This window comes from Maylandia zebra, linkage group LG7, assembly GCF_041146795.1.
Source record: "Maylandia zebra isolate NMK-2024a linkage group LG7, Mzebra_GT3a, whole genome shotgun sequence".
In the NCBI taxonomy this organism is placed as follows: domain Eukaryota; kingdom Metazoa; phylum Chordata; class Actinopteri; order Cichliformes; family Cichlidae; genus Maylandia; species Maylandia zebra.
The window spans coordinates 19,942,659-19,954,896 of record NC_135173.1 but is presented as its reverse complement, the minus strand read 5'-3'; the positions used below and the strand labels follow the sequence as shown (position 1 = coordinate 19,954,896).

The 12,238-nt window shown below is 41.0% G+C and overlaps 1 protein-coding gene across 1 annotated transcript in view; it reads right to left on the bottom strand.

Moving 5' to 3' along the window:
* Positions 1-12,238, bottom strand: part of kcnq1.2 (potassium voltage-gated channel, KQT-like subfamily, member 1.2) — a 190,193-nt gene that overhangs the window by 139,437 nt on the left and 38,518 nt on the right. The window contains exons 12-15 of the mRNA XM_004563817.2: positions 10,423-10,588; positions 7,021-7,047; positions 5,414-5,467; positions 4,706-4,823 (exon numbers count right to left, since the gene is read on the bottom strand). Coding sequence (XP_004563874.1) covers positions 4,706-4,823; positions 5,414-5,467; positions 7,021-7,047; positions 10,423-10,588 — 365 coding nt within the window. The remainder of the gene's footprint in view (positions 1-4,705; positions 4,824-5,413; positions 5,468-7,020; positions 7,048-10,422; positions 10,589-12,238) is intronic.

Sequence of the window (12,238 nt, the reverse complement as noted above, 5' to 3'; positions counted from 1 at the left end):
GCTCCCTCCGGAATGCTTGGAGTTTTTCCCGCACGTGCTGCTGGAAGCCGCCCCCGCAGTGTGCTGTCTGCGTTTCCCAAGGAAGTAGCTGCTTTATCGTGTCCTCTGTCATCCTGTTGGTTTGGTTCCCCAAGGTGATCTTACCCACGGCTATTCCCCGCTTTCTTAAATCCTCGGCAGCTTGGCTCGCGGTATTATATAGGACATTGCCTGACGCATAAAACACTCGCATCTTACTTAGTGGTGTCTGGAAACGGATCCCGTTGTCCTTCAAAGCCTTCTTAACTGGGATATATTCCCGTCTCCTTTTCTGCACTTCCAGAGAGTAGTCATGATCGAAATACACCCGTTTGTTTTGGATATGTACCCCTTTGTTCCACGCCGTGCGGAGAATCTCTTCTTTAACAGAGAACCGGAGGAAGCGCACTATTATTGAGCGTGGTGGGGCGTTCGGGGGTGGTTTCGGTCCCAACGCGCGGTGTGCGCGCTCAATGCCGAGAGCACGGTCCGGGCCGAAATCTTCGCCTAGGTGTTCTTTGATCAGATTTTCAACAAAGGTAGTCACCGACGAGCCCTCCGAGTTTTCCGGTACGCCGTAGATCCGGATGTTCTTGCGTCTAGCGCGGCCCTCCATATCGGACACCTTTTCCTGAAGCGCCCGTTGATTTTCCAACAGCTGCACAAGTGTATCCCTAACACCAATGTCCCAGCGTTCCGAGTCAGCCATGTTGTCCTCGACGTGCTTTAGCCGACCAGTCATCTCCTCCACCTGATCCGCCATCTCGTGTAATCTTTGATTCAATTCCTTAGAGAGTTCGGCCATTTGCTTCTTTACATCCTCCCGAAATTCCGTACCGAATGCTTTGAAGTCACTCTTCAATTCGGTACGCAATGTAGCCATTTCGGCCACCAGTACGCTACTCACAGCATCCCGAAGCCAACCCAGACCTTCACCTCGGTCGCCATCTTGTCCCGATGCGAGGCTTGCCTCACTAGCCGCGGCGTCCTTCTCCATTTCACAGTCAAGAATGTTTCGTAGCCCGTATCCTCCCTTTTTAGATTTATCCCCACTCATTCTTGAGTCGAAAAATGGCAATGTAGCCCTAATACAGCTCTCGAGTCCGGGGAAACACACGGTTGGTGCCGGAGGTCACTCTCTATGCGGCCATGCGGTGCTACGAGCCACCGGAAGTCCACCTGCTTGAGGTTTTCTTATAAAGTCTTCACACAACCTTCTGTCCTCATTATTCCTTCTACCTTGTTGAGATTCCTAGTTCCAGACATACTGAAGTGTCCCCACGGCTTAATATTCCCAGCACTGTTTCACTGTGGGGATGGAGTTCTTGTGGTTGTAGGCCTTTCCCTTCTTTCTCCAAACATAAGCAGCGTCTCTGTGGCCAAAGAGCTCTAGTTTTGTGTCATCTGATCAAAGGATGCACTTCCAGTCCAGGTTGTCCTCAGCATACTTCAGTGTGGCTTAAAGGTGTCTGTGCTTCTTGAGTTTTTCTTGGTCTCAGTCCATTCCTGTGCAGGATTCTAGCGATTAACTTCTTTGAGACTCCAATTTCTGACTTAGATAAGTCACTAGCAGTTGTTCCAGAGTCTTTAGACACATTTCTCACTAGATTTCTTTACAATCTTTGAAATATTTTGCTTGCTGCCTCTGCCAGGCTGTGTTGCTCTCTTTGAATTTCACTTGGAAACAACGTGATAACTTTATATATCTACCTCCTCCTTTGTCAGCAATTCTTTTTCTCAAGTCTAACGAGATTTGTTTTGTTTTCAGCATGATGCTTTCTCAAGTGACAGCTTAAACCCTCATTCACGTTTTTCTACTGTGTGTAAATTGGAAGAAAACCCTGAGTTTTAACTTGATTTTACAAGTTTTGAGCATTACAAAGTTAAAACACATCATCAAGTACCTTTAAAATGTTTTGACACAAACTTGAAATTTTATAGTGAGGCTAATAATGTTGTAGTATACCATAATGTTCCCTATGTGTTACAATAGATAATTGCAAAAAAACAGGAAAGATTAAGTTCATGTAAGTTATAAATAAAGTTTCTTTGCATATTCGTTTTTGTTTTTTAAACATACACCTGAACACTTCTGTAAAAGCTCTTTGGATTCAGAGTGCGTCATTTTAACAGTTAATTAATATGGTATCTGTAGTTAGCACTCAGCCTGTCACTATACATGGGCACACCTGTCTTGTTTCCACTGATCATATAATAATGGTGTCAATCTATTCTACACTAGAAAACAGCAATGAACAATCAACACAGCATGTACTAACAAGATGAGCTCCTTTCTGTTCCAAGAGTTCCAGATACTTTTATCATAAAAATATATGTTTTACATTATCACATTTTTACAGGAGTGGCAAACACATCAAATGATAAATAGGGGTTTAGTTAGTTTTGGAGACTTTACTTGCAAAATCTTACATTTTCCACAGCGTCCCTCTGACCAGCAGATAAGATCAGGGGAGCATGGAGGGATGACGAGGTTAAGAAAAGAAAAACAAAGAAAAGAAAGAGATGAAGAAAAACAGCAGGAGAGTCAGTGGAATTCAAGTGCTTTATGGAGGAACAATCCTGGACCAATGCCACAAACAAGCAAGGGAAAAGCCTGCAAGAGAAACAGTGGAAGCATTCTTGTGCAACTTGCTATTGAAATTGGTTTTGTTAAAGTTCAATTAAGAACCAGAATTGGCTTCAACTGTGGGTGAAGCGGATTTTATTACGTCTCAGATATGCTGAACTCGAATTAGAACTTGATGGATATTGTTGTATGGTTTCCATCTACAGAAGTGCACAAAGCTTTTAGGTTTCCAGAGAGCAGAGAAAGGAGAACAAAAAAAGCAGGCAAGCCAGATATGGCAGTGAGTGATGGATGTGTTTCGCAGAGCCATAGCAGACTGAAGAACGCCTATTCAGAACTTATTCCGGTTTCTTCCAGAATATCAATAACACCACTAACCCATCACCATCTCAACCAATTTGAACACTTAACAGCAGATTCTGGATGACAACACTCTCCACCAACACCTTCAAACTACAAATCAGAGACTTGGAAAATCACTGCCAACAGTCAGTGAAGCTGTTCTTGTGACACATGGTTGTCCAACACCTTACTTAGAGCATTTTCACATCTGAGGTATTTAGTTCATTAGATGGAACTTCATTTTCCAACCATGATGTGGTTTGTTTGTGCAGATGTAAAAAGGGCAACAGCACTTGTGTAAGGAGCAAAGCAACCTCGCCAACACCCTTTTGAGGCGGTCCGGTTCCAAATGAACTCCAGAGTTCCTTTATGTTGAGATTGGGATTTAGTTTCAACCTAACTACCAGGTGTACAGTGAAAATCTGAGCCAATCGCCTTCCTGTAGCCAGGAGTAAATTCTCTACATTTTCCACTTGATGCAGAACACAGCACCTTCTTCCTGTACTTACTTTAGTTGGCCAAAACACCCAATGAAAGTTCTTGCATGGTGAGATTGTCACATTTTGGTTCACTTGGTGTTTTCTCTGTGAAAAGAAACCAAACAGCAGGAGGACGCTACAACTCGACAACTCAAATCATCAACTGATTTGGACCACAGTTAATAAACTGTAGGTGTGAAAACGCCCTAAGACACTTGAAGCTGGGGGGGTTTTCACTCCAAGGACAAAACCATACAAGTGCCTCAGTGCAGTACAATTAAAATTACTACATGTTTACAGTACACAAGCTCTTAATTCTGCATTAAAAAATGCTGGCGATCACTTTGAGAAATGCACACTTTGGCCTGTCTACATATTTAGCCTCCTACGACCCGAACACTTCCACGGCATGCATTTTCAATTTCTCTTTGATATTTGGGCTGATTGGGACCTGACGAATGTAAAAACAAAGAACTACCAGATTTGTTTGTTTTTTACCTATTTTTTGTTTCTAAGAAAAATGAGAGCCACATATGAGGATATTAGTTTAAATTTTCAATAGAACAGTAGCAGTATAATGTCCTAGTAAGCGGATATCAGGCCCTTGTAGAGCAAAATTGAGTATTTTGGTCTAAATAACCCAAAATGTGATATCCACATATGTGGACGCAGGGTCCTAGGAGGTTAAAGTAGGAATCAACCTTTTTACCGCCCATAATCTTTTAAGCCTCCAGCCTCCAGAGTTTAGTCTTTAGGGACTCTGTATTACTTCTCAATGCAGCAGGTAAACACCAATCTGGAGGTAATGATGCTTCACTTATTTAAGACTTATTTAGAACACACCCTACTGATATATCTGTGCAAAACCTTCCCGCTTTTGAACACTTGAACACACATTGGACCAGCAAACAACATCAGTGAATTCTCTTCTGCTGAGGGCATGTGACGACAAGCCGGCTGCTCCATAACGTGTTATGTAATCAGCTGAGAAGGATCTCTTTGACATTTCTCACAAGACTAAAGGGATAATCCTCTTTACACCACTACGTACCTGATATGGCCGTTGAGTCTCTTTAACCCTCAAGGGAGTTGGGAAAAAACAAATACATTTAGAAAGCAGCTAGAGGGGCTCTCTGTTTTGACAAAAGGCCTTTCAGCTGAATGACCAGTAGGAAAATCAGTATAATATAGATCAGTGAATAAAGGTCAGAGCTGGGTGATGGATGAGAAGAAAATGGGGCCTTAAGAAAAGAAGGAGGCGAAGCTCTCTGGGACTTACTGAGTTTTGTCAGTTACCACAGGCAGTGGAATATCCTCGCTCATGTCGTCTAGCTCATCGGTTAAGCTGTTGGCTCGGGAGATATCGATGGACGTGCTGTTATTAGGACTCCTCTTCACTGCAACGACAGAAATATAACATTTCAATTCAATTTAATTCATTTCAGTTTTATTTCTATAGTACAAAATCCAACAAAATACGACTCAAGGTGCTTTATATCCAGAAAAATAGAGAGAAAAGAATCAGACAACCACCTATGAGCAAGCACTTGGTGTCAGTGGGAAGGAAAAACTCCCTTTTAACAGGAAGAAACCTCCAGCAGAACCAGGCTCAGGGAGGGGCGGAGCCATCTGCCATGACCAGGTAGGGGTTAGGGGAGTGTGATAGGACAGCAACTACATTTCCAGATACAATTTTATATACAGTTAACTAATACAAAAGGGATGTTTTTAAATGGGTCGAGTGAAAAGGTGTTTTTTTTTTAAAGGTTTTAAAGTTGTGAGTGGCTGTAGAGTGTGAAGATGTCTGTGAGTTCTAGTATGCGTCACACAGTCACACAGTAATAAAAGTACCTCGTGGGTTGATCGGAAAATGTATGATGTAAGATTTCATTGTCAGATTTCATTACAATATGAGACGCACAGCATTGTGAGATGATTTAAGGCAGAGATACGAAGGGGTGAGAAAACTGAAAAAACTGAAAGGTACCTGGAGAGCCAGGACAGCTCAGAGTGAAAGATGACCAAGAATGTTGAGGAGGGCCTGAAGCCATGAAAATTTATTAAACCAGAAGGGGAAGGGAGAAAAACAGAAGAAAGGGGGTAAAAATGAGACTTGAGAATATAAGAAATAAACACACTCATCATGCATTTAATGGCATTTCAAGAGCATACTTGCTACAGTACAGCAAAGGCGTTGCAGTTCTGAATGAACTTTAGAAAAGGATGCAAAAACACTTTTTGTGAGAGTGTACAGTATTAATACAGGTTCAATAAATCAATCAAACATGTTGCAATTTGTTTGAAATAATTGTCACAGACCAGCTAGTAGGAAAAGAAAATGTATAAGAGAAACAACATAACGAGAAGCTGAAATTGCAGTACTCTGTTTCAGCAGTCTAGCCAGCTGGCTGCTGGTGCAGGCAAAAACAACAGCACAGAACATCATGTGTAGCAGGGTCTTGACCTGCAGTCAGGCTGTCAGCAGAGTTTGACGTGCCTCTCCTCCAAACCACCGAGCCTCTATTGTGATAAAGAATGGAGAGGCAAATCTTCGTCCAAGAACAGAATGACCATTCCAATTCAAGCAAAAGGCATTCAACCTCTCTTGTGTTCCATCATCGAGTTTGTTTGACATTGTCCGACGTGGAAGCAGAGATAGCCAGAGAGAGGGAGTGGAGAGAAGTGAGAGGAATAGATTCTACCCAGAGCCACTTTTAACAGCAACTTCACATCACTGAAGAAGACATTAACGGGCTTATTGGCCATGAAAACAAGACAGGGGTTTATTCACAATCTGGTTAATCTGCTCCGTCATTCTGAATGTTTTCGGTGAAGGCCGTGGTCCACAGGAAAAGGAGAAAGGGAGAGCGGAGTGCAGAAACTAGATTGCAATAGAAACAGGGTGAAAAGTGCAGCCGATCCATAGAGAGATTCTCACAGACGGGGACTCGGGTGGGGCCAGACAGATAAGTGGAGCGATAAGCTGGACACTGACTAAATCAAACAATGACCAGTTTAGTTCTAACCACTAGAGCTCCACAATGGTAGCTTATCAACTCCACAACCCCGCTCCCTCCCTGCCGCTTTTCAGCGTCCCAGTCTGGGTCCCCACGGTCCCCAAGGCCCCTGTCCAGCCCCGTTCCTCGCCCATGATGTTGGCAGGGCACCCAGTAAAGAAAACAGGCGGGTCAACACGGGCCCAGTCTCTCTGCTTGGCTCTGGTTTGGTCTAGCTGAGCACAAAGGCTCAGCCAGCCAGCAAGTCTAATTAAAATACTGTCTGGGCCACATTACATAGACAGGCTAGCTAATGATTAACACAGGCGAGTGGAAGAAAAAGCACTATTTAGCCGGTGAAAGGTGCTACTGGTTACAGTGCAGTGATATTTATTGCATGTGCTCAGTTTTTTTTTGGTTGGTTTCTAAAGAAATAATGAACATAGTGTGACTTTTTTTTTTTAATTCAGCACTGTAATGTAAAAGATTACACAACGGAAACTTCAGATATAGTGGCATCAACCACTGAACCAGCTTGCTTAAAGCACTTTGTAGACATTATGACATATGAGATGAAATGATCTGGTGGTATACTCACCTGATTGCCTGGGCATCCTGGTGATTCCTATAAAAAACAACAAGAAAATGCACAATCTGACTATGTTTTCAACTATTTTTCACACCTTCATCTTTTCCTTTCATGAAAAATGAGTAACTTGTGTTAAAAGTAAGCCAGATACAGCTGCAAATGTGCATTATTACTAGAAGGCAATGTTACCCTGTAAATTTAGTTCCTGCTGCTAAGCATTTCACTTGTGGGAAGAGATACCCCCATAGCGGCAACAGCAATAAACCATCAAAGTGAAATTGACCAACTTTCCAGAAAGCATGAGTATAAATTTATAATTTAAGTTCTTCAGTGCTGTAAATGTTAATGCGTGTATACACAGTTCTTTCAACACTGTTTTCACTTAGGATCATCAAGACGCCTCAGTGATTGGTGACATTTCTTAGCAACAACTACTGAATGACTGCGGGTAAATTATTTTTAAGAAATCCAGCCCGGTGCCAAGTTGAAAGAGTGTCGGTTAAAACAATAAAACAGCCCTGGTTTAGACAGTTGACATTGCAGATGTCTGTTTTATGGGTGGATCTGAAGCAGAGATCATACAGTGCCGTGCTGCTTAAACTCAGACGTTATAATTAGTGACAGCAGGCTGCAGACTTCGGCTTCTTTCAATGGTTTTATGTCATCCATAACTTGTTCCAATTCCGTTTTCCACTCCATAGTCTTGCAGTCTTTCATGTGTATCTATTTAGTATTATTTATTGTTTACACAGAGTATGCAAAACATTTAAATGCTTACTGGCCTGTAAATCTGCTTGGCTATGTGTAAATATGTGGATGGATGCTAAACAGAATTTCTTAAATAACTTGTTTAATATCAACTTTGATTTGGTTGCTTTTAATCCCCACATACGTGCAGCCATATGTTTTCCTTCATTATCTGAGATCCACCTAATTAAGCAGACAACTACGTATGTTTTCCTCTGTGCAGTTTGTTCTTCTAGCAATGGTCTCGCCTTTATGTCAAGTTTATGTCACTCCAGCTCCTTTTAAGATTCCGTGCTTTGACAGGAAAAACTCATAAAGTGCATTTATTAACCTGGCGTCTGGGTCAGTTCATTTAGTGGGGTTGGCTTTTAACACAGGAAGCTAAACCACTTCTCTCTTTAACTAATTATCAATCATAAACTGTGTCTGTAGACCTGCATTTAAAGTAGACGTCTCTATTGATATGAACTGGGCTGCAATGAACTGGGTGCTGCCAGGCCAGATTTTTCACTATGTGAATCATGAATAATAATGGCTTTGGTATGACCAAGGAATTACTAAAATGCAACTGGCATTACAACAAATTCCCACTTGTAACTTGCTGACAAGCTGGCGTTTTAAAGATTTTTCCATTTAAGCCCACTGTGAATTTCTGTGGCCAGCGCGGGGGACAAGTGAAGCAGTAAAGAGCTTGTAACCATGACCTCTAATCACCACTGAAGCTGTAATGGCTTCCATATGGCTTACACCTGGCAGCCATCTTGGCTCTAAAGGGATCAGGATAGAGCCCCTGTTTACTATGTGAAAAAAAGGAACTAGTGCTGCTCAGATAAACCTCCTTCTATAATGATTGTAGCACATATACAGGTATCTATATATTCACGCATCTACTCTATCTCCTCCTTGACGGTTAGGCAAATCTAAACGAAACTTTACACAAAAACTGTTACATATTCAGTGATTGTTAGCATCTAGATGTTTTGTTTGGGGTTTTTTGTTTTGTTTTTTTAAAGATTTACGATAAATCCAAACTGTTTCGAGCTTCTTCCCTGCGAATGCAATGTTACGTTCTCCATTTGAGTTTGTTTCACGGCACGCTAAACGTATGTTGTATAAATTTAAAATTTGTATTGGCGATAGAATTTTGTTCAAGTCACCACAACATAAAGATTTTTTTTTTAAAGCACAACAGGCCTGGCATAAACCACCCACATGTTAGGTCGCTAACTAGCTAACGGTCACAGTTTATCAGAATCAGAATAATTTAATAATCCCTAATGAAATTTTGAAATTTGGTTTATGAACTGAGAGCACCAAGTTGTTATCTTTTGGAAGCAACAGGCTCTAGAAGACACAATATGATGATGATGATGACCACTACTTTTTAGCACTACCAATACAAAACTTCACAATTATGAACAATGAGATGACTGTTATGATTTAACATTATTTAACATGTTCTTTTCTCGTGCAGAGTGCAATTACTTACTAGCTGGCAACAAATGTTGCCATAAAAGCAATGCACATCATGAGGAACGACTGCTGAGCGGCAGTCAGTCCTCATGATGTGCATTACTTTTATGGCAACTCTACTAGCGTTAAGATAAACATAAACCTTAAGGCTAGTAGAGTCTTCCTGCATCATGTTCCTGCATCTTCATGAAAATGTTGGTCCAGGGTCAGAATTGAAATGGAGCAATCACATTGTTGTGATATAATTTTGTGGCCAGCCAGTAAGTCTAATTTCTGGAAGAAATAGTAAACATTTTAAGTGTTTTATTTATTAATTTATACAATATAATAAATATATTATCAAGTTATGTTTGCTGTTGGTGAAATTTAGGTTACTCATATTAGTTTTCTTGTTTATAAAAGCATTAGATAACTTCTTGGCTACCTGTTAATTAAATGTTATCTAAACGCTCAGACAACATCACTGGCTAGTTGTAATGCTGACCCTGAATTAACATCATTATGATAGCATAGGAGCAACAGCAACATGGCAATATCAGATTGCATTCATTTGCATGCAACATTTTATTTACAATATTTATTATCACAGCTATTCAAAATAAGCTGGACCATTCCAACAGTTAATAGCTCTAAACTACCATAAGTATCATAAATAATAACAGTCTTCATGGTGTTATTTTGGCCACTTGAAAGTCCTGAAATCACTTTGCAATTCTCAGCACGCATCATTTCATCAAACAAAATTGCATTAAGGAGAGCTTTATTATTGTATTTATCCACATTATCAAATGTTGGCTGCGGAGCAAATATGGCTTCACAAGATATTAAATGCAATTCTTCTAAACACCTTCTCAGAACAGCAGTCTGAGGTGTTAGGCTTAAAACAAAAATTCCCCTGTTAAGAGATCCAAAACTGAGACAGTCTGATCAAAGAGTAATCAAAACGAGGCGCTGAGTCTTCACGTGTTATCTTGGCTAGCTCACAGATTTTAGACCGATTTCTTGGAAGAAAGGCATTTTACAGAGGTTAGCCATTTTTCTTAGAAAAACCTTGCTGCACAGAGTGAAGATCAAATTTAACACATCAAAAATTAGGGAGTGACAATAACCCGTGATGTCTATTTGAAATGAATTAAATTTGTCAGTGCACATTACAGTAACACAAGACACGTGGTCCTCTAAGTATATTACCTTCCACAGTTCCCCTTGGCTCTTCACGGAAAAACGAGACATCCTTCTTCTCCTCAGAGTCATCAATGTGATCATAGGTGATCTGGGGGATCGACACAGCTCTCTCTGAACCACCACCCATAGAACCATTTCCTCGGCACTTCGTTCTCCTCTTGTTCAACTTTTTCTGACGGACAGAAGAGAACAAGCAGGAAATGAGAAAGAAACAATGGTAACTGCATTTCTAAAAAGTATTTAAAGAATTGCAACAGTTTTGACATGTGGTTCACGCTGTATGCTGAAATGCTTTTTCGACAATGGACCAAAATAATGCCACGGAAATAATGTCATCAACACAGCCTTATATTTAAGCCATTGTTGTTATGCATCATTGCCCTAATTAATTCCTTCTTGGGTACTGATTCTTGGGTACAAACGAGATAAGTGATACCTGTTTAATCACAGTTGAGTGAAGAGCTATATTTTATGTGAGTCAGTGAGTTTGTGAGAACCTAATTGGTGCCCAAGTCCATTCCACAGACCAACTGACCCACATCAACATTATTGACATGGCCTTTTATACAAACTAAATTATTTGGACTCAGTGCATCAGAATTTGGCATTTCCCAAGTAGCCAACAGTTGAATCCAAATGTTTGAAGCAGTCATTAGGAGAGCGGGAAGCTTTGTTGGGTGTTGAAAGACTAAAGAGAAAAAAAGACAAACCGTAAAGAGAATGTGCAGCTAACAGCAGGGTTGAGATATAGAAATCTAAAGTAACGGACACGGGAAGGAGAGTGAGAGGGGAAAAAACTGTTAGCAAGGAAGCGAAAAAACAACAACAAAAAACAGAAAGGTAAAAATTCTCAGAGAGAGGAGACAGGAAGAGCCGGGATGAAAAAGGAAAAGAGCAAAATAAAATGTGCTCAACAGGGAGATGGAGAAAAAAAAGCAGGGATCTCGAAAGAGAGAAAGGGGAGAGGGAGGAAAGACAGAGAAGAAAGTCACATGCTGCAACAGAAAAGAGCGGAAGAAGCCTTCATTCTCCCGAATGCATGTGGGTTCAATGCTACACAAAGATTTTTTTGTTGTTGTTCTACTAGACAAAGGTTTACTCCCACGAGAAAGGCGGTGGTGACATCATCTCAACTGACTGAGTCTTTGTCCAGGAGAGACAAAGGCCTCGAGTCATCCTGGTGGAGTCAGGCCTTTAAGGGGAAAAGGGGCTGTTGTGTGTGTGTCTGTGTGTATTTGTGTTTTGTGCGCATTGTGTCCTTACATGTGTGTGTTTGTTTGTGGGAACTTGGCCTCCCCTTTTATTCTGTACGGCTTTTGGAGCAATATAGCTAATATTGTTGCAGAAGGTGAACTACACAAGGAGACAATGGAGTGTGGGCCACACGTATGCAAATCAGGGTATCGCAGTCTAACGGCTTTTTCCAACTGCACTGTCAGCAAGTACAGTCCATATGCTGGCATTTTGAGTTCAAAGGGTTAAATTGTTATGTCAAAAAAAAAATCTAATTTTTGAGAAACTTTAAAAATTCTTATCAGAATTCCAAAGTCAGACAACGCCACACGGGAATGATCAAACACACCGTCACGATATTTTCAGGGTGGGGTTCGCAGCCTGTTTTGTATAGATCAAAGTCAAGAGACACAATACGCAATTGATAAGAAAGAAAAGGATTCAGATGCGGGGGGAAAAGGTCAGGCTGGATTCAAAGCAGGACATCACAAGACTGGTACCTTTTCCCCCCACAAAGACATGCTTAGCGTTTAAAGGCTTGCCTTAAATGCCTTTTGAGAAAAGCAAATCAATCACAACGGAAAAATCT